The sequence below is a fragment of the Leopardus geoffroyi genome, chromosome D1, assembly GCF_018350155.1.
Source record: "Leopardus geoffroyi isolate Oge1 chromosome D1, O.geoffroyi_Oge1_pat1.0, whole genome shotgun sequence".
In the NCBI taxonomy this organism is placed as follows: Eukaryota; Metazoa; Chordata; class Mammalia; order Carnivora; family Felidae; genus Leopardus; species Leopardus geoffroyi.
In genome coordinates, this window is record NC_059329.1 from 67,079,112 (window position 1) to 67,105,179 (window position 26,068).

General features: G+C 45.8%; 1 protein-coding gene across 3 annotated transcripts; it reads left to right on the forward strand.

Annotated features, from left to right (window-relative positions):
• The first annotated feature begins 2,134 nt into the window (after nt 1-2,134).
• On the forward strand, nt 2,135-4,453 carry ADM (adrenomedullin). Of its 3 annotated transcripts, none has more exons than XM_045484510.1 (4): nt 2,135-2,255; nt 2,724-2,842; nt 2,994-3,143; nt 3,350-4,453. In XM_045484510.1, the coding sequence occupies exons 2-4, from the start codon at nt 2,745-2,747 to the stop codon at nt 3,666-3,668; spliced, it is 567 nt and encodes a 188-aa protein (XP_045340466.1). In that variant the 5' UTR covers nt 2,135-2,255; nt 2,724-2,744; the 3' UTR covers nt 3,669-4,453. The 3 variants fall into 3 exon arrangements, with proteins under 3 accessions (XP_045340466.1, XP_045340465.1, XP_045340464.1); XM_045484509.1 differs by lacking the exon at nt 2,135-2,255 and adding an exon at nt 2,360-2,515; XM_045484508.1 differs by lacking the exon at nt 2,135-2,255 and adding an exon at nt 2,367-2,515 and having other exon boundaries at nt 3,353-4,453.
• The last annotated feature ends 21,615 nt before the right edge of the window (nt 4,454-26,068 follow it).

A 26,068-nucleotide genomic window follows, 5' to 3' on the forward strand; every position in this document is an offset into this window, starting at 1 on the left:
GGCCGGCGCCCAGCTGTCCTTGACCTTTACAGAAGTCGAGACTCGCGCGCCAGGGAAATGAAAGTAAAACCTGTCTTGGCGCGGACCCAACTGGAAGCTGGCGACAAGTAACTCGCATCCTCAGACAAAACTGACAGCCAGCCTGTCTTGGACAAGGTTGGTGCGGAGAGCCTGAGGAAGAGATGGGAAGTGGGAGAGAAGCAGAATAGTTTGGCTGGGGGAGGCTCCTGAAAACAGCAGGCGCACAGTAATATCCACTGTCTGAGGTACCAACGGAAGAGCCGCCTGCTGCAGTGACAGCCCTGCAGCCCTCCAGGCGGCTGGAACCCAGCCACTATACTGCGCTGCACCCCTCTGACCCCAGCCCTTGCGAGAGTCAGTGCCACAGCCAGAGTCAGGAATCTGCCCCCCAACCCTCAGCCGGAACTCAGGTCCATTCAGGTGATTCCCTTGGGGGAAGAGTCCTCGGAATAAATAACATCGGCGGCAGCCATTCCTTCCCAGGGTAAAATGTCCATGGTTCAGTCCTGAGAATGAAAAGGCCACTGAACCAGCAGTATGTGGCCCAGACCAGGCCATTCCCTGCCACCTAGCGCCCAGTCTTCTTTGCAATGGGTCTCAGGACCAATTTGGCAGAGCAGGTAGGAAGCGTAGAAATCTGCAGAAGACATGTCATAGATGGGGAAACTTAATTTGCCCACGTTTACACAGCCTCGGGGTGGGGACTGGAAGCTGGTCGGCAGAGTCCCAATGGTCCCGGGACCACAGCCTCTTGGTCTAGGCACCAGGCTTCAGGACTTGCGAGTGGGGCAGTGGGTGGTGATAGGATACCAGAAGCCGGAATCCAAGAACTAGGGAGCCCCGCGGGGCTGAGTTCCCTTCCAGTTTGGCCCTCAGAAAAGAAGAAAATGAAGCCAAGAAGAGGTGAGGGAAGAACACAAAAGGGTGACAAACGTGCTTGGGGGTGACTCATCATGAACAGGCATAAATCCTTGGGCGGGGGCTAGGATTCTCCTCTCCCCCCTGACGGCATGATGACCCCAGCCTAGAAATATCCATGCCGCGCCCCGGTCTGCGGTGTTTGCTTCCCTGGCCGAGTTAGGACTTTATTGCTCCCTACCTTTGGTGTGACTTTGGTCAAATACCTCCTCTCTCTGAACTTCAATTTTCTCCTTGGGAAATGAGAACAGTAATGTTAACTTAACTCGCTTAACTCAAGGGTGGGTGTCTGGATCAAAGATCAGGATGTGACTGTTTTGTAAACTCTAAAGCGATTAACATAGGTGAAGCATTAGTGTGCTCCCAGGCTGTAAATCCACACGTTTACAATGGGTGAATGAAGTCTCCGAAGGTAGCCAGGCAAACTCTCAGGTTGTACCCTTGTAAGGAATAATTGGATTACAAGGGGAAGGAAACGAAACGGTGTCGTCCGTCCTAATTTTAGTTATTCCCATATTTCCAAATAGGCAACTAAATTCTGAAGCTTCAGATAATTCCCCCCCCCCCTCCAAATCCCAATTCTCAAATCAGCCTTCCCGAGCCTTGCCCTTATTGCGAAATCTTTCTAGCCCATCCCAGAACCTTGGAGTCTCATCCTCTCGGGGGTTGCTGGCGAGCCCCACTCCTCCAGTCTCTGCTCTGTGTCCTGCCCCTGTGGCTCTGCAGGAGTCTGGGGTCGCGGTCAGGTCAGGCGCCGAGCCGGCAGGGGGCGCGGTCCACTCGAGGCCACCGCTCCCGAGGTCCGGAGCTCGGGCCATACGCGTGGTACCTCCCGCTGACTGCTGCAGTTCCCTGCCAGTAGGCCTCACACTCTGGGTTGCATAGGTCCTGAGTAAGGACCCCAAGAGGTTGTACCGGCCCTGCTTCTCCCTGGTTTATGTTCTGAAGATTCAGGCTTGTGGTAGTTCCTGAACCAATCTCTGGAGCTCATCTCTGAGCCCTCTGGGCATGAGGGACCCTCACCGCAATCCCACATCCTCGGGCTGCAATGCGCGCGCCCGAATGCAGAGGCCCGCGCGCGCCCGAGGGAAGAATGGGAGGGCGCGAGGGCAGCCCAAGCCCCGCCCCCTCTGCTCTTATAAAGCTGAGGCACCGGAGCCGGACACTCAGTGGTTTCTTGGTGACACTAGCCGGAACAGCTCGAGCCTTGCCACCTCTGGTTTCTCACCGCGGCTTGGACGGTGGGGTTTTGCCAGTGCCAGAGCGACGTCTCAGACTTTCACCTCCCAGACCTTGGCAGATCACCCCCTCAGCAGGTAGGCGCCACAGGCGGGGCGGGTTAGCGGGGGTGGGGGGGGGTGGGAGGGCGGGTAGTGGGGGGAGGGACTTTAAGGTGCTGGAAACTGGGAGTGCTGGGTGAGGGGTACAACCCATTTTGGAAGGTCCTTCTCGGGTTGCGTCCTATATCCTGGGTCCAGCCGTGCACACAGCTGGAACTGCAGAGACCCACTCCGTTCTACTCCGCCAGCCAAATAACGAGAAGTTGGGCAGGGAACCTCTGGGAGCCTGGCGCTGGGTAAAGGCCTCCTCTGAGGGGCCCGTCACCCGCCCGGCGGGTGCAAATGCAGCTGGCGCCTCTCTGCGCCCGGGCGAGATAAGCGTCTGAGCCAGGCAGAGCGCGGGCTGAGCCTGCCCGAGCGGGGGGCCCCCACACGTCCTCCGTGCCCCGCCCGGGACGTGCTACAGGCGGGGTGCTCACGCTCGGCCCCTCTCTCTCCTTCCAGGGTTTGCACATCGCCGCCGGCATGAAGCTGGTTCCCGTCGCCCTCATGTACCTGGGCTCCCTGGCCTTCTTGGGCGCGGACACTGCACGGCTCGACGTGGCGTCAGAGTTCCGAAAGAAGTGAGTCGCAAGCAGCTCCTTCCTCTGTCCTTGTACCTGGGAGACAAGGGAAACTGGCTGTCGGTCCCGAGGGGTTGGAAGTGAACGGGAGCCCGTCTGGACCGGGACCTCGCCTGGACGCACGCGAATCGAGTCTATTTGTGTTTTCTAGATGGAATAAGTGGGCTCTAAGTCGTGGCAAGAGGGAACTTCGGGTGTCCAGCAGCTACCCCACAGGGCTCACTTACGTGAAGGCCGGGCCAACCCAGACTCTCATTCGGCCCCAGGACGTGAAGGTCGCCACTCACAACCCCCAGGCCAGGTAACTATGCCCTGCGCCGAAGCGGGGTGGGCAAGGGGGAACTCCTCCACTACCCTGGCCCTGGGGATCTTCAGGGCTGTCTGGCAGTTCAGAGCGCGGTAGCAGTTTCCAGTTCCCTCTGGTCCTTGAATGGCTCGGATTCCTGGTGGCTGAGGCCAAAGCCCTGCTTGATGGGGGTCTCATGTTACCTTCCTTCCCTTCCCCAGCAGTCCGGACGCCGCCCGCGTCCGAGTCAAGCGCTACCGCCAGAGCATGAACAACTTCCAGGGCCTGCGGAGCTTCGGCTGCCGCTTCGGAACGTGCACGGTGCAGAAACTGGCGCACCAAATCTACCAGTTCACGGACAAGGACAAGGACGGCGTCGCCCCCAGGAGCAAGATTAGCCCCCAGGGCTACGGCCGCCGGCGCCGGCGCTCCCTGCCCGAGACTGGCCCCAACTGGACTCTGTCCCTGGAGCCACAGGCACGCGCGGTTCCGGCCTCCTCCCGGGTGCATCAGGTGCTCGACACCCTCCTTAAGATTTAGGCGCCTGTGGCAGCAGCGAACAGGCGCGCGTATGCATCCCGCTGGCTTCCCCTGGGGGCTGAGGGTTTCCCAGAGCCGAGCTCCCCAGCCGACCGAGAGCGGGCTGAGACATCCCTGCAGAGACCGGGAGTCCGGTAGGCACCGTCCAGCGGCGAGCCCTGGCTCTGCAGGAGCCCCTTCTCCTCGGAGGCACCGTTCCCTTCCTCCCAATCGGGCCCAGGTGCCCCGTGGGGGCAGAAGAATGCGAGGGAGTGTCTGCCAGACTCACGGAGAGGAGAAAAATTGAGATACAGATGCTTGAGACCCCCCCTCCCCCCCTCCCCACCCAGGGGCAGGGGTCTGAGTCCCTGCCGTGCCTACCCACAAACTGATTTCTCACGGGGGACTGTCACCCCACCGGGGCGCAAGCCCCACTATTACTTGAACTTTCCAAAACCTAGCGAGGAAAAGTGCAATGCGTGTTGTATATATAGAGGTAACTATCAATATTTAAGTTCGTTGCTGTCAAGATTTTTTTTGTAACTTCAAATATAGAGATATTTTTGTACGTTATATATTGTATTAAGGGCATTTTAAAGCAATTGCATTGCCCCCCTCCCCACTTATTTTAATACGTGAATGTCTGAGCGAGATGGAACATTGCTGCGTGGAATGTGTGAGAGCGTGTGCGTGCAAGACTGATTACCTCTTGTGGAAGAAGGAAGCACCGTGTCTCTGTATATCTATTACATAAAATGGGTGATATGCGAAATAGCAAATCAATAAACTATCTCGATGCTGATTAATTCTCGGCTCACGAGTCTTGGGAGAGACGTTTCCCTTGGTCCTGGCGCGTCCGGGAGCCGCCTAGAGTGGGAAGGTGGCACGGCTGCTCCAGCGCGAGCCGGCCGTGTCCGCGCGCGGGCGGAGCTGTCCCGTGCGTTGCTCTCCTTGTGCTGCGCGCAGAGCGCCTGTCCTGTGAGCGGGTCCGGGCTTCGCGAAGGCTCCCCAAGTCGCAGCCTCGCGTGGCTGCCGGGCCGGGTTGGGTAGGGTGAGCCCTAGCGCAGAGGGGAGACTCGACTCTGCGTTGCGCAACAGAGTCCCAGATTTTATGGAGTTTCTCGCGGAACCCCGTGCGAAAAAGAAAACGCACCTCGGAGAGTTAGGGTGGTCTCCGAGGTCTTCTAAGTGAGGAGTTGTCCCAGGCTGCCGCGGTGTAAAAGTTAGAAGCTACTCCAGCAAAATGTTCGCACTGCTCCGGGAATCCGGCAGCCACGCCAGTAACCCCAATCTTCTGCCGGCCTGGTGCCCCAGCCAGCCGGCGGGCTCATCAGCGAGGCTGTGGCGCCCCCAGCCGGCAGCCTGGGAACGACCCGAGGGCCGTCAGGCGGTACGTGCGGTTTAATAAGTCCTCCTACGTGGGAGTCAGCACACAGCCCTAATGAGAGAGGAAAGAAAAAAACAGTTTGCAGATGCCAACCAGGGCCGGCCCCCCCCAGACCTGCACCGCGGCTCCCTGTTCTGGGACCGTGACTCAGCGCCCACACGCTGCGCAGCGTGCAGCTGCTGGCCGGAGGCGGGCGGGACGGACGTGCCGCCGGAATCGTGCGCCTCTGACGGCCTGAGACCTTCATTGTTCCGCCTTCTCTTGCCGCTCTCCTCTTCCTTCCTCCTCCCCAAGTTTTTTCATTTTTTTCTCCACTTCTCTCCAGGCTGCCTTTTGCTCCCTCCTTCCTTCCTCCGCCTAGCTTTATCATCTTAGAAGGTTGACCCGCGTTCCGGTGATAGAAGGTGGACACTAAGCCTCAGTGAGTGACTAGAAGGTCAGAGGACCTGGGAACAGGACAGAAGGGGAGGATAAGAGGAAGCACCCCTGATTTTGATTTCCCTGCCCCATTTGTCTCACCCGACGTCCTGGGAACCCAGGATGGAGATCAACTGCTTGTCCTTTTCAGCAAGTGTCCTTAGCCTTTCCACTTAAAAGCATGGCTGAAATGTTGGTGTTTGTAGGTGATCTCAGAAACCTTCCTGGTGGAGAAAAATCTGAGTTTGGAGAATGGAAATGTTTCCAGCAGCCTGCCTTTTCCTGGACCTTTTGCACCCTTTTCTTTTTTTTCCTTCTTTCTTTCTTTTTTTTCTTTTCTTTTCTTTTCTTTTTTTTTTTTTTTTTTTTTTTTTTGCCTTTTTCTTCTTCTTCCTGTTTTTTTTTTTTTTTATTTTTTGGTTTGTTGTTTCAATTTTTTATTTAAATTCCAGTTAGTTAACATACAGTGTAATATTGGTTTCAGGAGTAGAATTTAGTGTTTCATCACTTACATATAACACCCAGTGCTCATCACAGCAAGTGCCTGCCTTAATGCCCATCACCCATTTAGCCCATCCCCCACACCTGCTACCCTGGGGGCCAGGGATAGTTATCTTCAGAAAAAAAAACTGTATATACAGTAGCAAAAGAGATCAGTCCTAGGTCTGGGGTCCATATTAATAGTGTCAGTATTCATACAGTTCATTGTCCTATTTGATCTTAATTTTGTGAGGTTCATCAAAATTGAGAAGGTTACAAATGCAGCAACTGACCATCCTTGTCATCAAGGGTCTTTTAATAAAAATTCAGAGAGAACTCTGTGCCAGTCATTGTAAAAGGTACAGGGCATGTATGAATGAAGGAGTGACTAAAAATTCCAGCCATGGAATTTCTGTGTCAGTGAGTGGTTCTGGGTGGTCTGAAGGGGCTATAGAAGCTGCAGAGAGTAGCAAACACTTCGGCCTCGCAGACAGTGGCTCAGGATTAAATACCCTTTTCCTTGAACCAAGGTTTGTCCTACAGCCACAGAACCCTCCAGCCAAACCTCACACTGGCAGGACTTCAGGCAGGAGACAAAGCTGCCAAAGGCAGGTTGGACACTAGCTTAGGGCTGTTCTGAGCAGGGAATGAGCATCTAGCCTTTAGCCCGAGGAGTCTTATGACTCCCTTCAGGGAATCCAAGGCAATGAAGGAGATGGTTCAGCTCAGAGACGAACGAGGCAGCTGCTCGGCTGGAGTCCTTCCCTACTGAAAACTTTGTGACTGGAGATGTGTCTGAACAGACAGAAGACCCTCCTATGACCAGTGTGGTACAAGTTCAGAATTGACTGAAGGTCACCATCAACCCCTGGGACCTTCTCTGTGAGCCATTCAACCTACCTTCTGGATTTTTTTTCATAAGGTGTTGAAGCTTGTCAGGATAAGGCCTCCAAATGCCAAGAACACATCATTTATCAACAGTGATGAGTCATTTGTGAGCTGATTCGACATGTCCTCAGCTGAGTAGTCACAACTTTTATCTTTAGCTACTGTTGCTGGCTGTGGGAATGGTACCATCCACTTGTAATCAGACGAAGGATACTGGGCAATTTCTTGAGAAGCCAAACACCTTGGCTGAACAGGAGTGGAAGGGAGTTACGGGGGAGAATAGAAACGGATTCTTTTCTTAGCACCCGCTTTGTATCATATATTCTCCTAGCCACTTTGTACACCTGATCTCATTTAAGTCTTTTTTTTAAAGATTTTTTTTAAAGGTTTATTTATTTTAGAGAGAGAGAGAGAGAGAGCACGAGCAGTGAAGGCACAGAGAAAGAGGGGTACAGAGGATCCAAAGTGGGCTCTTTGCTGACTGCAGACAGCCCAACGCAGTGCTCAAACTCACAAACCATGAGATTGTGACCTGAGCCAAAGTTGGATGCTTAACCGACTGAGCTACCCAGGCACCCCTATCTCATTTAATTCTTAGAGCAGCCTTCTAAAATAGGTGTTATTATCTCTACTTGTAGATAAGAGAATTAAACCTCAGAGACACAAAGGAATTTAGCCACGGTCACACAGTGAGTAGTAAGTGCTAGAGTCTGAATTTGCACCCAAGTGCTATAGTCTATTTTAATGCTACAAATACATGGAGAGTAAGTGGGATAATTTTAACATTTGGATTTTCGGGCCGGGTGTCCCCAGATGTCCTCTAATATGAAGATGGCTTGGGTAGGTGATTTACACCTGTGGTTCTGGAAGATTTACATGAGGCTGGTAGGACTGGAAGGGAAAACGTCTTTAGTGGTATGCTCAGTGAGTGCAAAATAAATAAATGAAGTGAGTTTTAAAATTCTTGGTCCTAGTTTGAAGCAGGGGATATAAATCAGGAATAGCTTCCCCCCCCCCCCCCCCCCCCCAGCTAAGCCACTGACCTCTTTGGTTTTCATTGCCAAATATAGTTAGAACATACCCTGAAGGCCTCAAGAGCTGGCTTCTGAGGGGAAGGCCTTCTGAGCTATTCCTGGCCAAACACAGTCCCACTCTGTAGGTCTTTAGTCGCCTGTAAGAACACCTGTGTCTACAAAGCTACAAATAGAGGGGCGCCTGGGTGGCGCAGTCGGTTAAGCGTCCGACTTCAGCCAGGTCACGATCTCACGGTCCGTGGGTTCGAGCCCCGCATCGGGCTCTGGGCTGATGGCTCAGAGCCTGGAGCCTGTTTCCAAGTCTGTGTCTCCTTCTCTCTCTGCCCTTCCCCCGTTCATGCTCTGTCTCTCTCTGTCCCAAAAATAAATAAACATTGAAAAAAAAAAAATAATAAATAAATAAATAAAAAAAAAACAAAGCTACAAATAGAGTTTCCACTCTTGAGGTGGAACCTTTTGTCTTTGGCAATTGTTGCCCAAGGCAGCTTTTCAGAGGCTGTTGTAAGCTGACTGCTGTAAGTTGAAGGCTGCCCCTCCTTTCCTCAGCCAAGGAGAAGGCCTTGTTATCCTGGGTCCTACGGAGATTTCTGCCAAAGCTGGATTGGAGGCTTGATCTCCATTTGCATGGGACGAAGGGTGAGGCTAGATAGCTCTCTGGTGGTCCCACTGGTCTTATTCCAGAGCTATTTTGGAACATTCTGGAAAAACAATAAAATGACTGTGATCACACAGGTGGCTGAATTTAGTAGATTATTGTGCATTTATCCAATAGCAGGAAAGTACTTCTGAGTATTAAGATGAGTTTTTGAAACATAAAAAAAAAAAAGTCTTTTCCTTATTATACGATATTTATTCAGTGAAGAAAAAAGATTCACCTTTCATACCACTCCTAGAGATAGCTACTATTAATATCTTAGTATATACCCTTTTGGACATTTATATATATATAATACATATACATTTATATACAAATTGAACTCAAGTGCAGAAAGCTGAATTAAACATATTCCTCAATTTTAAGCAAACTGTCATTACCAGTCTACTCTGGGCTTCTCTCTTGTTTTATTTTAATTATTTAATTTTTTCTCCTTTAATATCCATACCCCTTTCCATTTCCTTCATAGGGAACCCTCTTTAACATATCTTTATGATGATTTATATTCCCTCTCTTTTTCTCCATATATATATGTATATATATATTCTTTTAAAAAATTTTTTTTAACATTTATTTATTTTTGAGAGACAGAGAGAGACAGAGCATGAGCAGGGGAGGGGGAGAGAGAGATAGAGAGAGGGAGACGTAGAATCCGAAGCAGGCTCCAGGCTCTGAGCTGTTAGCACAGAGCTTGACACGGGACTAGAACTCACGAACTGCGAGACCATGACCTGAGCCGAAGTCGGACGCTCGACCGACTGAGCCATCTAGGCACTGCTGTATATATATATATATTCTTGATCCTTTTATTCTGTTGGAGTGTTTGTTTTTTCCTGTTGACTTGAAATACTACCAAATGATTAAGAATATTAAAGTCCATCATGCTCGCACATTCCTTTTTTTCCTTTTTGTGGAGTGTGCTTTTTTTGCCATACAAAACTTATAGATATTTATGTAATCAAAGTTACCAATCTTTCCCTTTATAATTTCTGTCTTTTAAAAAATGTTTATTTACTTTTGAGAGAGAGAGAGAGAGAGCACAAGTGGGGAAGGGGCAGAGAGAGAGGGAGACAAAGAATCTCAAGCAGGCTCCAGGTTCTGAGCTGTCAGCACAGAGCCCAATACGGGGCTCAAATCCATGAGATCATGACCTGAACAGAAGTCAGATGTTTAAGTGACTGAGCCACCCAGACACCCCTATAATTTCTGTCTTTCTCGGTTTCCTTAGGGTCTTTCTGTGTATTTTAGAATATTTGCCTATTTTTCTTTTAACACTTTTTAAAAATGTATTTATTTTTATTTTTTTAGAGAGAGCATGAGCTTTCTTTTATTTTTAATTATTTTAATTTAATTTAATTAAAAAAATTTTTTAAATGTTTATTTATTTTTGAGAGAGACAGAGTGTGAATGGGGGAGGGGCAGAGAGAGAGGGAGACACAGAATCTAAAGCAGGCTCCAGGCTCTAAGCTGTCAGTACAGAGCCCCATGTGGGGCTCGAACCCAGGGACTACAGGATCATGACCTGAGCTGAAGCTGGTCACTTAACTGACAGAACCACCCAGTCATGCCTATTTTATTTTAGATAGAGCATGTGGCGCAAATCAGGGAAAGGGGCAGAGGGAGAGAGAAAGAATCTTAAGCAGGCTCCATGCTGAGTGTAGACCTTAACACAGGGCTTGATCCCGCCCGTGACGCTGGGATCATGGACCTGAACCTAAATCAAGAGTAGGGTGCCCAACCGACTGAGCCACCCAGATGCCTCTCTTCTAACACTTTTGTAATTTCATTTTGTATTTTTAATATTTTTATGCAACTGGAATTTATTTTGGTGTATGATGTGAGGTAGGGATTTAATTCCATTTCTTTTCTCCCAAATCGTTGGCCAGTTGCCTAGTACATATACTAAGTAGTACACATTTTCTGCAGGATTTGAGAGGTTTCCTTTATCATATACTACAGAGGTTTTCAAGCTGTGTTCTATAGAGCCACAGGATTTTCCTGAGTTATTTCTGTAGATTCCTGGGGAGACAAAGAGGAAGCAAAAGAGCCAGATTCCTACTGCAGCTTCAGATGGAGCAGTCCTATTCTTTTTTTGTTTTATATGTTGGGGCTGTATGTCAGATTTTATTTGAAGAGAGTTCATCTGCCTGCAAATCAGTAATATAATAAATTCTTTTTTTTTTTTTTTTTAGTTTTCATTTTAATTCCAGTTAGTTAACACAGTGTTCTATTAGTTTCAGATGTACAATATAGTGGTTCAACAATTCCACACATCATCCTGTGCTCATCACAAGTGCACTTCTTAATCCCCATCACCTATTTAACCAATCCCCCCACTCCCTAAATTCTTAAACACTAAATACTTGAATTTGCTTCTGGTCCTTTTATTCTCTTCTATTGCTCAGTCCATCTCTCCCTGTACTAGTTTTACAATTAAAAAAATTATTATGCAATTTTTCAAGCATACACAAAAAATAGAGATAATAACATGAACTTCCATATGCCTATTGTCAAAATCTAATACTTATCAGGGGCACCTGGATGGTTGGGTTAGTGGAGCATACAACTCTTGATCTTGGGGTGGTGAGTTCAAACCCCACACTGGGTGTAGAGTTTACTTAAAAATAAAATAAAAATTGGGGCTCCTAAGTGCTCAGTCGGTTGAACATCTGACTCTTGATTTTGACTCGGGTCGTGATCCCAGGTTCGTGGGATCAAGCTGTGCATCAGGCTTTGCACTGAGCATGAAACCTGCTTAAGATTCTTTCTGTCTCCCTCTGCCACTCTCTCCAGCTTGCACACACACACTCTCTCTCTCTCTCTCTCTTTTTTATCTCTTTAAAAGAAAATAAACATATAAACTAACACTTATCGAGAATTTGCCATGCTTAATTCATCTATCCCAATTTTGTTTTGTTTTTTGTTTCTTGCCAAAGAACCTGGTTTTCTTTTCCTTCCTTCCAACCTTCCTTCTTTACTCTCCTGTCTACTGTCCAGACACTATATCATTTCACCCCCACACACACTTCTATATACATCTGTTTTAAAAAAAAAATCTTTCTTACATAACCAAATGCTATTGTTGCACTTAACATTAACAGTAATTTTGTGGTATCATCTCATACCCATTCCATAATCAAATTTGCCTTATTGCCTCAAAAATGTCTTTTGACAGTGGTTATTTCAAAACAGACTCCAAATAAGAATGTTGTATCTCTAAAGTTTCTTTTAATCTTGAGCAACCCCTCTCCCTTTTGTTTTCATGCCATCAACTTGTTGAAGAAAACAATGTTTTCATAATTCACATTTAGAACTTTTATTATTAAGGGGTGCCTGGGTGGTTCAGTCGGTTAAGCATCTGACTTTGGCTCAGATGATCTCATGGCTTGTGAGTTCAAGCCCTGGGTTGGTCTCTGTGCTGACATCTCAGAGACTGGAGCCTGCTTCAGATTCTTCGTCTCCCTCTCTCTCCCCCTCCCCCACTCACGCTCTGTCTCTCTCTCAAAAATAAATACACATTTAAAAATTAAAAAAAAAAAGAACTTTTATTATCAAGATAAATCTTGATTCTCTATTTCCCTGTGCTTGTGTAAACTCAGCCAGAACATCCTGGCCTGCTCACTTGTCAGGGTCGGGTGGGGCCCTGGAGTGGTCAATGTTGTAGTATTTCTTACAGAGACAGAGTATCTTGAACTGTTAATCTTTGTGCTTTTCTTTGCTACACTTTTTCCACTTGACCTTTTCCCTAGTAAATCAGAGGCATTGCCTGGAAGAGAATTAGGATTGGTACAACCGGAATGCAAAGAGAAAGAAACAGTCAGAATAAAACAGTCAATGTTCAGTTTTCTGACTTTTAAAATAGCCTCTTGAAGCCCACATCGTGAACAATAGTTTTGAAAGCCAAAGCCTTTAATTTGCAGAGAACCAGGTTTTGTTGAGAGAAGAAAAAGCCCTTGAGAATCAAAAGGAAGGCCCGGAAGCCTGAGGGATTGGGTTTTGCCCTAAGGACATATTGGAAACAGTCTAGAGAGAGTGCCAGACTAAGCCCTTTCACCCAAGCATCCTCTGGCCTGGAGGAGGGCTGGTACCTAGGAGGCTGGAGGGAGGCCTGGGGAAAAGCCCCACCATGAAGAGGACAGCACCCTCCAGAGACTGCCGCCAGTCAGCCACAGGAAGCCTGTGGAGGCTGATCAATGCCTTGGAGCTCATCCGCCTTTTTAGTGAGTCCCACTGTTGCTGAGCTGAAGAGCCTCATTAGCTGTGTTTTTGTTTGGTTGGTTGGGTTTTTTTGTTTTTTGTTTTTTGTTTTGTTTTTTTTTTTTACCACTGCAGGGCAGGTGCAGGTGGGGGTGTGGGGGGAGAAGTATCTTTCATCATCAGCCACACTCAGGTGGCCCAGCAGAAGTGATGCTTGCCTGTGCCCACAGTCATTGTTGAACCCCATCTTGGTTGCTCTGTGTGGTAGAAGACATTATGAAGTCACCCCCAGCTTCTAAGACCAAAGTGTGGGCACTTCACACCAAACGGGTGGTGGAGATACAGGGTGAGTCACCCACCTCTGTATTTGGGTGGGACCGGACACTGAAAGACTCAGTGCATTATATTCGCAAGTCACACGTGGGACAGGATCTCCCAGCCTACTTTCACTCTTGTGCTCTAGTTTTTGTCTGAATTGGATGGGTTTGTTTCTCCAGTTAAAGCAGTGATCTTTAACCTCTTCTGCCCGTTAAAATCACCTGGAGGAGGGGTGCCTGGCTGGCTCAGTTGGTGGAGAGTTGATGACTCTTGATCTCAGGGTTGTGAGTTTGAGCCCCATGTTGGGTGTAGAAATTACTTAAAAATAAAATATTTAAAAATAAATTGAAATAAAATAAAATAAAATCACTTGGAAGAGGTTAAAAAAAAAAATACTGACCCCAAGCCCTGATGAGGGACTAGAAGGCAAGCTGAGGGCCAAGCACAAGCTAGCAACCCCCCACCTTGCCCACCCCCACCACCAAGGTAGGATATATATAATATTCTCAGGGGCTCCTGGCTGCCCAAGAACAAAGGAAAGGACAGAAAATAAATGGTTAAACTGATACGATTACAAAAAAAAAGGGCAATCTTATCAATAGCCTAAAGTCCTGGAACTCTCTACTGTTTTTTCTGTTTGTTTGTTTGTTTGTTTATTATTTATTTTTGAGAGTGAGAGAGACAAAGCATGAGCAGGGTGGTGGGCAGAGAGAGAGGGAGAGACAGAACCCGAAGCAGTCTCCAGCTCTGTGCTGTCAGCACAGAGTCCTATGCAGGGTTCAAACCCACAAACTGTGATATCATGACCTGAGCCAAAGTCTGATGCTTAACCAACTGAGCCACCCAGGTGCCCCATCCCTACTGTCCTAATGTTAATGCTCTGCTAGAGGAAAAAGCAACCTTAGCTTAACAATAGCTAGGCCTCCAGTAATCTGTAAATTCTCTTTAGCATATGGAAATTCCTTTAAGAAACATCTTCTTGACTTTACCTCCCCCAACTCCTTAGTATGTAACCAGTCACTCTTCACAACCCCAGTGCAGATTTTTCTGGCCATGGGTCCCGTCCCCCCGTGCTTTAATAAAATCACCTTTTTGCACCAAAGATGACTTCAATAATTCTTTCTTGGCCATTGGCTCCAAACCCCACCATCACCCCGAAACTTCATCAGGCCCCATCCCAAACCAGTTGAACTAGGTTCTCTGTGGGGCATAATGCCATTGTGTGATTTTGAGTAAAATTTTATTTTTGTGAGACCACTTAACTTTATTCAGCCCAGACGTTATTGCTCTTAAGCTATTTCAAAAATGTACCCCAGTGATCATAACAGACTGAGACCAATAGTTAGTTTGCTTATTTAGTTTTTTAGTTGTTAGTGTTAGATTTAGGGTTGTATCCAGTAACACAGCCAGAAATAGAAGGGTTAACTGCAGCCAGCAGGGACAGGTGTTTGGCAAGAACACCAGCCGCAGGTGACGGGAAGAAGGCCAGCCCAGGACGAAGTAACAGACAACAGATGGTTTTGCTATAAGGAACTGGCATCAAGGAGGAACAGTAGGAAGTAACGAGGCATCATGAATGGCAGAGAACACAGCAATAGGCATTATAGGAGCAGAAGATAGGCAGGCCTCAGGGATGTCCAACTATAGAAGACAGAGAGAGGACAATGCTTGTGACAGCTTGTCATGGGCTGGATTGTGTTTCCCCTCTCCAAATGCATATGTTGTAGTCTTACCCTTCAGAAACTTAGGATGTGACTGTAATTTGGAGATAAGGCCTTTATTTATTTTTTTTATTTAAAAAAAAATTTTTTTTTTTAACGTTTATTTATTTTTGAGACAGAGAGACACAGAGCATGAACAGGGGAGGGGCAGAGAGAGAGACACACAGAATCTGAAACAGGCTCCAGGCTCTGAGCTGTAAGCACAGAGCCCGACTCGGGGCTCGAACTCACAGACCGTGAGATCATGACCTGAGCCGAAGTCGGATGCTTAACCGACCGAGCCACCCAGGCACCCTGGAGATAAGGCCTTTAAAGAGATAATTAAAGAAAAATGAGGTCTTGTGTGTGGGCCTTAATCGAGTATGACTGGTGTCCTTATACAAAAAGGAGATTAGGACACAGACAACAAGTAGACCGAAGGATGACCATGTGAGGGCACGGTGAGAAGGCAGCCATCTGCAAGCCAAGAAGGTCTCAGAAGAAACCAAACTAGTTTACACCTTGATCTTGGACTTACAGCCTCCAGGACTGTGAGAGAAACGTCAGTTGTTTAAGCCACCCAATTTATGGCATTTTTGTTACGGCAGCTCTAACTATTGTCAGAGGGATCATCGAGAACAGGGCAGGGCTTTAGTCCTAGAGATAGGATATCATGTCTGATACCAGGCATACAACAAGGGTCAAGGAACCAGCACTGGGTCACTGATTAAAGGCAAGCAGGATGTCATTCAATCAATCAATCAGCAATCTTTTTTTAAGCTCCTACTCTGTCGTGGGCCCTGTTCCAGGCACTGGATATACTGCTGTTGCAGTGGTCCAGATGAGACATGATGTTGACTTGGATTAGGAGGGTAGCAGTGAATGAGCAAATCGGACACTGAAACAATCCCAACATGGAAGTGATGCTCCTTTAAGACTTCCTGAGCAGGCATGTACCTACCTACAGAGGGTTTTAAATGACTTCATTTTCAGAGAGAAGGAGCTGTGGGAGCAGGGAAGAGGCAGGTTACTTATAACTAATCCAGGTAAATGATTTGTCTCATTGGGAGAAAGTAAAGTTTCAGTTTACATGAAGTTTTCACTGGCACCTAGGTTAACAAATGTGGACATTTCCCCTGAATGTCTCCATCCCATGTTCCTTAGTCCAACACATGACTTTCCAACTTTATCTTAACTTTATTAGTTTTCCTAAAACATCAAAGTTTCTTTCCCAACCCATGTTTCAGTGGAAAACTCAAGCGTTTCCAGGCAATAACTCCATCATCTGTGCCACTGTAGACAATCATCAGATAAACTTCCGTAATTCATACCACATCTGCTCTCCCAGCTCTGTATGACCTGGAGCATAAAAAACAATCCTCCAAATAATTTTTTTTTTCCCCAAAATAAGCATTCATTCCGAATTTCCCCCACCAATTTTCTATTAAATGAGAGAAAAATTGTCAACACTGAATCATCCAACTTTTATTAAAAGCTGGGAAGTCTTTCAAAGCTTTCAGAGTAAACTGTTCTGTTAAACATGACAAGTAGATAATGGGAAATAGTTGCATCTATATGGTTCTTGTTGATATCTTTGCAAATTCTGGTAACTGGGGACCGCCTGAATATAGGCATTCTTCTCTACTTTATCACTGTGGAGGACTCTTTCCTCACCCCATTATTTGAAAAATTAAAGTGATGTGAGAGCCCAAACTGATTTGTACTCTGGCCTTGTTTCATTCAGCAGGCAGCATGGGAGAAGAATAAAGGACATAGGCTTTGAAGTCAGGCAGCCTTGAGTTTGTACATGGATTCTTCCTCCACCTAGCCCTGTAATTTTGGGCAAATCCCTTAACCTGAGTCTCCATTTCATTAGCTATAAAGTGGGGATAATAATATTTACCTTATAGGCTTGTTGTGAGGACAATGTATATGACAGCTTCAACTCTGTGCCTGGCAGTGTAGTAAATGCTCATTAAATGGCAGCTGTTTTTAATAGTAACAACCAAGGATGCTCTGATTAAAAAAAACAAAACAAACAAACAAACAAAAAAAACACCTGCTCTTTCCCCATGCTACAACCCAAAGCTGAAACAATGGCTGTACCACTTCACCTGGGATTAATAATCATCTTTAAAATGAGGAGATGAAATCAATGACATCTCAGTTTCCTCCCTTACACAACATTCTAAGATCTTATACTCAGTGAGAAATGAGCAGTGAAGAGCAGAAGGAATTAAACTATCTTCTCTGATCAGTTGCTCTGGAGGGTCAAGCTTTGCTTCACTAGTACATCCGGTTACAAAGCTTATAGGATTATGTCTTTTCAAGAGAGCTTGGAGGAGGAGGCCTGGGTGGAGAGTACCAGCTAATTTCAAGGCTGCAAAAACAATTCTTTCTTCAGGGTAATAGAATGAGAGCAAAGGGATGTTTGACCTTTTCAAGATGATGTTTTTTTAATGCAAAATACAAGGTATGCACATAATCTTGTTTTCTGACCAATCCTTTAAAAAATCTGGCATATTAATGACTTTACTTAAAAGCATGAAGATGGGAGCCAGAAGGAAACTTTTCTTTCTGAACAATGACTGAAAAGGGAATTCTAATGAATATTTTGGCATACAGATCTCATTTTCTGGCTGCTGCAGGACCCAAGAGCCAGTAGGTCATAATTAAAGCCAATAATGGCAACTCCAGACAGTTATCCAAATATTTTCCTGGTGCTGTCAATTCTCTGCATTAAATGATTTAACATCATATTTGGGGAGTGTAGAACATACATGCAGAGAGGGAATTAAATGTTGATAGGAATTCTGGAACATTTGCTGCAAGTTGCCCCAAAAGATATTGTTTATTACATTCAAAGGAATTATAGAATGTTTTCCTTGGTAGATAATTTTGAAGGACCCTTTCAGTGCAGAGAGCTGTGAAGTATGTCCTTAAATCCTCAGAACAAGATCGCATTTTCTGCAGGAAAGAAGAAAATTACGTGCTTGGGGCTGAAGCCCCATGTTATGTAAATAAATGAACTTGTCCTACCTCTACTACACCTTTCAGGAATGTTCTCTTTGATCACTAGGAGCTGCTAATGCTGCAGATGTAATTATGTAACTTACAAAAAGCCAAAGCTACTCACTTTTCTGTCAATTGCACTTCCAAAAAGAAAACCCATAAATATATCTGTTTGTAAAATCTGTCTAGGAGGGGCGCCTGGGTTGCTCAGTCGGCTGAGTGTCCGACTCTTGATTTCCGCTCAGATCATGATCTCACAGTTCGTGTGTTCAAGCCCTGCATTGGGTTCTGTGCTGACAGCGTGGAGCCTGCTTGGGATTCTCTCTCTGCCTCTCCTACTGCCCCCCTCCCCCTCAAAATAAACAAAATAATTTTTTTAAAAAAGTCTGTTTAGGATCTTGGAACAAGGTCTTTAATTTTGTCTTTTTTTTTCTGTAACAAGTTTTGTAACTTTAAAAATAGTGACTCCACAAAATCCTTCAGCCCCATCTCCACCCTCCTCCATCTCTCCTTTAAATGATAAAAAAGTTTCCCCCTGGATAGAATTTAAGCAGCTCAATCTAAAGTGGGGCTGAGAGAGCACAAAGCACCATTGGGGGATGAAATAAACTAGCCTGTTACTTCTTAAAGACAAAGCTGGATTTACTCTGCAAAACAGTTCAGCAAAAATTTGGGTTCCAAACTCTAGTGCTGTGCTGTGGCAATGGAAACTTTCCAGCCACAATTTGAAGTTAGGAGCCAAGCACAAAACTGAGGCAAGGAAGACATTTGAGGCCAAACCAGACAGTGATCTTGGCACTGCCTGCTCCTGAGCCCAGAGCTACAGTGGCTGTGAGGTGGTAAGGTCCTTAAACCTCTAGGTGCATCAGAGACCAGATTTGAAAACTCCTTGAATCCCCTATCTTTCTCTACCCACATGTTTCACCCCATGTTTTATATTGTAAGAGATGGTGAAAATGCTGTGAGGTGAATAGACAATTCTTAGGGCTATTTCCACTTAATCATACTTGGGTTTCTCTGCGGCCTCCCCACCAAGTGTGAGCAACTCCTTGACATTGGGCAAGAGAACATGAGACTCACAGCCACAGCCTCTGCCTCTGTGATCTGGCCACTCTGTGGCAGTCACTGTCCTATCTGACCTACAGAACCAGGCAGGCATCTGGCTTGCGGGTGGGGGGCGGGGGACTTTTTTGGGGTTCTTTTGTCAAAATGCACAGAGTCCACTCGAGAAGACTCTATATTCTCCACATTACAAGATGGCAGTGTGCCAGTTTCTGGGCCAGCTGGCTGACTCAGAGATGAGGAGACTATTCCATGACACTTTGTTTTCATTCCAGCCCAAAGGGTAAAAAATGTGAAACTTTGCTGCCACCTGCTGCTTCCTTAGAAATAAATTCTTGAAATGATTCTAGGATGGTTATGCATTGGTTTATTTTAGCAAAAAGCCTTGAAGAATTTGGGGGATTTCAGAATATATGTTTATGTAGTTGGATACCATCTGGTCTGTCACTTCCTAGGATGGATTGTTGGGCCACACACGTGGCTTCCTTCTTTTTGGCCATTAATTCCTGTCTGCCTATCCTTTGGTATAAGCTAGGTAGGGGGCAGGAGGGAAGGGCAGATTCCCTGACTGACCCCAGACAACCTTCCAAGGGAGTTCATACAGGGCTCTTGGCCAATGAGATTTAGGTTTGGAAGTCCTTTCTTCACAGGCTCATGAAGTCCTAGAAGTCAAGACTGAAGGCAAATTCCTCAAGCACTGGCTGTTCTCCCAGGGGTGTGCCAGTGAGTAGTATTCCTCAGAAATACCTGTTGGGAAGTAGTTTCCTCAGCAGAGGTGGCTGTAAACCTTGGGATGAGGTTCCTTTGTAATGTCTCCAAATGTTTTCTTGAGGAAACAGAAGCAGATTAAGGAAGAGGGCCCCCTAGGAAAATGAAGGTAGCCCGATTTGATTCACTTCCAGGTGAGAATTCTTGAGCTCAGGTTAGATCAACAGAGGGAAAAGCACAGTGAAGAGAATGGGAAGAGTTAGTAGTCATATGCTTAGATGGGCCTGATAAGGGTCCTTAGTCATCTTAGTAGAGGCACCCAGAGCACAGAGATGTCCTAGTCTTGACTATATTAGTAGTTGTTTCTGCTCCAAATCAGAAAATGGGATTTTCCTTTGCATTCTCCAGGAAGATCCATTTGTATGTAAATGAGTTCCTTTCCATTGTCTTCTAAGAATTCGTTTGACCAAGAGCTTTTTATTGGCAGAGATTAATGAATCTATTAAGTGTGTTTTTGTATAATTCTAAGTGCCTATTCTTCCTCTTAAAAAAAAAAAAAAAGTAAGATCCGGGACTTCGTAGATGGAAGGAAATGACGCTTGATCTTTCTCCTATCAAAGAGAAAAGGCATCTGAGTGTTACTAATAGGCATGGAAAGTATGTGATTGCCTATTGCTCAGTGTCTGGAATGATAGTTGGCATGTGGTAGCACGTTCATTGAATAAATGATCAAACTTATCATCCATTGTTCTTTCCAGTAGGTCTGTGAGTCCTGTTGAGAAGGAATGGGTGGGGGTAGAAAGGAACAGAAGAAAGACTCTCAGAGTTAATAAGGTGAAAAGTCGGTGGGTAGAGCAACTACCCATAGCAACTAGGATGCTATGGTAGGACCCAAACTAATACCATATAAGCTTCAAAATGTATGTGTATTACTCACAAATTAAATAAAATTCTTGTGGAAAAAATCAAACAAGAAGGTTAGAATGTACAAAATTCCTCCTTCCGTGTCTCATTTCCTAAAGCATTACCACTGTTAATGTTTTGCACAAGCCTGACTGTTTATGCTTCACATATTTTCTTGTTTATGTCCCTGTTGTTCTCTCTTAGAATCTGGTAAAGCCTTTGGAAAAGTTCTGGTCTGTCTCAGCTGTATAAATCAGAGTTCAGGGAAGGGACTTGCGTACTACTAAAGAGATAGTAGAATCTCCCCGAGGGGGCTCATGTTCTGATGGTAATGGAACATGAAGTGGAGACCCAAAGCAGAAAGGAAAACTCCAGAGGACCAGGTCAAAGTAGTGATTTCAACTTCTCCTCCCGTCCTGGAGATTCTCTCTTTTTTAGGTTTTCTTTTTTTTCCTTCCTTCCCCCCAGCTTTATTTATTTATTGAGGCATAATTGACAAATAAAATTATATATATTTAAAGTATACAGTGTGATGATTGAACATGTGTTATATTGTGACATGATAACCACAGTTAAGTTAATGAACACATCCATCACCTCACCTAGTTACCTCTCGGGTCTGCGTGTGTGGTCAGTGTTCTTCAGGTTTACTGTTTGGGCAAGTTTCAAGTATATAACACAGTATTGGTGACTATAGTCCTCATGGCTGTACATTCAATCTCCAGAGTTATTCATCTTATAACTGGAAGTTTATACCCTTTGACTAACACCTATCATTTTCTCAGCCTCCCCACAGCCCCTGGCTACTACCATTCTACTCTCTATTTCTACGAGTTCAATTTTTTCTTTTTCTTTTTTTAGGATTCACATATGTGTAAGATCATATGGTAGTATACAGTATTTGTCTTCTGGAGATTATCTTTTTAAAAAAATGTTTATTTTATTTATTTTGAGAGAGAGCACACACACATGTGGGAAGGGGCAGAGAAAGAGAGGGAGAGAGAGTATCCCAAGCAGGCTCCTCACTACCAGCACAGAGCCTGATGCAGGGCTTGATCTCAGGAACCCTGAGATCATGACCTGAGCCAAAATCAAGAATGGGATGCTTAACCAACTGAGCCACTAGTTCCCCTGGAGATTATCTTGATAGTGTTCAGGGCACAGATGTTTTTTCAGGAAGGGAATCAACTTCTCAGGAGAATAATGAGTTTGGTGCTTACCTGTGTGCTTGATTTGAGTAGCATAGGAGCCTTTTGTCCTGTGTACCTATTGAACCCTTGCTTCCCCTAGAAACCTGGTCCAGCCCAAGTGTCAGAGCTAGAAACCCTAGTCTGGTTCTACACTTTGGAGTGGGGAAGAGGGTATAGTAATTGCCAGGAGAACTGAAAACAACCATAAGGTAGGACAGATGCCTGGTGAACTCTTTCCTTCATGAGGCTACTGGACCCTTATCCTGACAGATGTTATTTTGCAAGGGTGTTTATGAGGCTCCCTCGTGACCAGACGAACAAGACCATTGCTATTTCAGCAAACCTGTTCTCCGATGAACATACACTCCTGCTGGATGGTGTCAGGACGTGGTGGCTTGAGTGTTTTATAATTTTTTTTAATGTTTATTTATTTTTGAGACAGAGAGAGACAGAACATGAGTGGAGGAGGGTAGAGAGAGAGACACACACATAGAATCCAAAGCAGGCTCCAGGCTCCAAGCTGTCAGCACAGAGCCTGACACGGGGCTCGAACTCACCAGCTGTGAGATCATGACCTGAACTGAAGTCAGACACCCAACCAACTGACTGAGCCACCCAGGTGCCCCAGTTTGAGTGTTTTAGATACCATCTTTGCCCCTCCTGTTGTATTTGGCGACTAGCATGCTGTCAAGAAAATATAGCAGGGCTTCTATGAACTTAAAAGGAGCATTTCAAAACACTATATTAGCTTTTTGTCCCTTCAGTCTGTTTTTCCTAGAACAAATGTAATCTCAGTCTCTACACATTTTGTTTAAAATAGTTCTTCTGGTGAGTCACCTAAAGTTTAGCTGCAGATATGGTATTGCTTGAGTCATGTCAAGCTTGAAATGTTAGCCAAGTTCTAGTAACTACTCATGGGGGGAGCTCGTTGTATGCTCTTGTATGTGTTTTGGGGAAAGATCCAAAAATATCCAGAGACAAAGATAGGCCTGAGATGAGCCAGTCAGTATTATGCATCTCAGAATGGGCTGCAAGAGCTTCTGAAGCATAAGGAATGGTTTCAACTGGCTCAGAAACTCCTGATGGCCCAAGACACATGAAGGTTCTGCCCATCATCCACTAGTCCCCACCCCAACAAGTGGACAGAAACTTGGGGAAATCACCAAGAGACCATGCAGAGGGGTCAGAGGACTTTGCAGATGCTCTGAGGAAGAAAGTAAAGCTTTAAAGAGAACAACATGCTATGACTCTAAAGGTCATTATCTAGTTCACACTTACATCAGACTCTAAATATTGTCAGAAAATGGATAAGTTTGCCAGGACCAGGAACAGAAAAATCACTCAAAAGAGACCACAGAACTCTTTAAGGTTAGTGCAGCCGCCGCAGGCCACGATCCTCAAACCTGATGCTGCCTTGTGAGAGACTTCAACAGGAAGGAGAAACATCAGCTGCTTAAAGGAAAATTTATGCTCGCTGACCCTCAAAACTTGTAAAAGGCTTTCAAGCCACATGAGTGCATGCAACCTTGTCTATCCTTCTTCCACCAAGTGGAAGTGGGGTTGGAAGGGGAGACTTGCACTCCTTACATAAAGTCCCTGTCAGAGACCAGCTGTACTATGGCCTATGAATGCTCTGCCCTTCTCCCTTCCCAGGGTACAGGTTGGTGTCCAGTTAGCACTGAGCAGTAGCTATCAGCTTTACCCTCCTGCTGGCCCCACCCTCTGTTGGCCAAATCCAGGTCACCTCCTGCCAGGCAGCTGCTGGGTGAAAGTCCAGAACAGCTTTCCCGAATAAACAAGTCAAAGAAAGGCAGTTCCCAGCAGTGGTTGGGGCTGTGCTCCAGAAGTCTATTTGCAAATCTGTCCTTTGGAACTTGGAAGATATTTGCAGGAGAAGCAATGTTATGCATTGTGGCAGGGTTTCCAGGCTAGACCACAGCCTCGTTTAACCAGGTTAAATGGATTTAACCCAGAATGGACTTGGAAGGCAGTGCTCTAGAACTTTTCATCATGGGCAATAGATTTGCAACCTGTCTTCAGTTTATAGATGTTTGATAAGCTGGGCATAGTACCAGCTGATGTCCCCACATTCAAAGCTGCCTCAGATTTGTGGGGTAGGTTGATTCAGTGACTCCTGAATGCCAACACAGTCGCTGAGATCTTTACAGTCTCATGAAGCCCCTGCTCCCCTTTCCCACCTATATGCTTAAGGCTGAAGGTGAAGGATGACTATTCCAGTTTTTCATTAGTTTCATCCCTCAAAGTATCCTGGTGTTGGGCCAGACAGGGATGAGTGAGAATCTTGGCTCCCTTACTTACAAAGTTCCATAGGTTCTCTGAGGTTCAGTTTCTTCTTAGCAAAACTGATGTAGTGTGTACCTATGAGAGCCTTGGGGTTGCTTCTCCAGTATCTGTTCTGCTTCTCTTGGTAACTACCATGACTTTTGTTAGGGTATTCACATCTCTGCCCAACAGACTACTCCATTATTGAAGGCTCAGGCCTAATACACTTCCATTTTGCAGCTGTAATGGTGAGTGTGGCCCAATTCAGGCCAATGAGCTTGCCAAAGTTTACTGGTTACTTCCAGGAGAAAAAGAAATAACGTTCCCTGTCTCCTGCTAGATAAGAATGGGGGATATATGTGGTTCCAGTAGCAACAGAAAGCCACTCTGAGACTGCAACAGGGGCCAGCCCTAAATGGAAGCTCTTATTGCGGCTGGTAGAGTGGAAAGATATTTTTGTTATTGTTGTTGTTTTAAATTTGTTTATTTATTTTGAGAGAGAGAGAGAGAGAGAGAGAGGGGGGAGGGGCAAAGAGAGAGAATCCCAAGCAGGCTCTACACTGTCAGCACAGAGCCTGATGTGGGGCTGGAACCCAGGAACTGTGAAATCATGACTTGAACCAACCAAGAGTCAGACATTTAACCGACTGAGCCACCAAGAAGCTCCTGGAGTGGAGAGATGCTAAACAGGACTACTGAAAGAAGTTGCTGAACTCCTAAATCAACCCACCCTGAAGCCTGTTCCACTTCTATTGTTTCTAGTGTGTAAACCAATAATCCCCATCACTTGATGCCATTTTGAGTAGAGCTTTCTGTTCTTGCAGTTGGAAGATATGTTAACCAAGACATCACAGCATAGTTTTTTTTTTTTTACCACAGATATTAAATGAGACAAAGCATTCACAGTGTTGAACACAAAGTCTGACTTATAGATGTGATACGCACACCTCTAGCCCAAGGGCATTAGTTGGACAGACCATAGTTTCTCAGGCCTTTGTTGAGGATAAGGAAGAAGAAGTTCTGGCTCAGCAGATCCTTGGCATCTTGCCTGGACTGGGAGGTGGCCCTGCTGGACTGGTTCTAGTTATAGGATCAACTCTTTTGGAGGGAGTATGTTCTGTAAGCCTGGGATTCCCTCAGCCCCTGGGCAGGTATGTGCACTGAAGAGGGTTTTGGGACAAAGAGAAAAGAAAAGAAAGAACCATGATTTGTTGGAGCAATAGCAAAAAAGACCCATCTTTGGGGTCAGGGTTAATCTCTTTACTTCTTTCTCTCCTCCTTTTCCTACTTACCTCCTTATACTTTTGCACACTCCCGATTCTCAGGCCTGGAGAACATGGGAAGCCAGAGTTGGGAGGGATTGCTGGTAAGGGAGGGGAGGCATTTATAGAGAGTAGCAGGGATCTCAGTTTTCAAACTAAATGGTGGATTTAGACTCCTATAGGAGTTTGGCAAGGTTGGTGCCTTAGGGTCTTTACAGGAAGAATAAGAATCTAGGCAGGGCAGCTGGTTCAAGGACAAAGGTTGTGTTGTGACTGTAGTAGGAGGGAGGAGTCATTTGGAGCACACGTTGTGGTTGTAAGTCAGATTTCTGGTCATTTCATCATCCCCAGATTTAGGCCTGAGTCCCTACGGAGAGGAGGCTGCAATAAACGAATAAGTCAACACAAAGCTGGCATGACTGAAATCTGTGTAAGAAACCTGGTTCATGTGACATCAGTGCTTTGTAACCTTGCTACGTCAGAAGAGTAGACCTCATTATCCCATTTTAGAACACTGCTTTTGGGGGGTGTGAGAACCCAGGATGGAACAGGAATGTGAGAAAATACTTCTTCACAAAAATGGGTTAAGGATGCCTTGTTCCAACAGTGAAATGAATGCCTACAAGTGAAAATAGACTCCAGTGTGATCTGACTAGAACAGGATTGACCTGTCAGCCTCTTATCTGCACACTAGATTTATGACTGTGGTCAAGAATTGCCCTGGCCTCTGTTTTTATCAGCCACATTCCATTAATGCCTCATAATGAATCCGTGGTCAATAAAAAACCCAGTTGTTGTTTTTTTTTTTTTTTTTACACGAATTACCGCCAAGACAAGAATCCCCATGAATTTGTACTGTTGGTGTTTTGAAACTAAATACAAAACTCAGCAATGATTCTTGTTGAACTTCACGCTGTTCAGATTA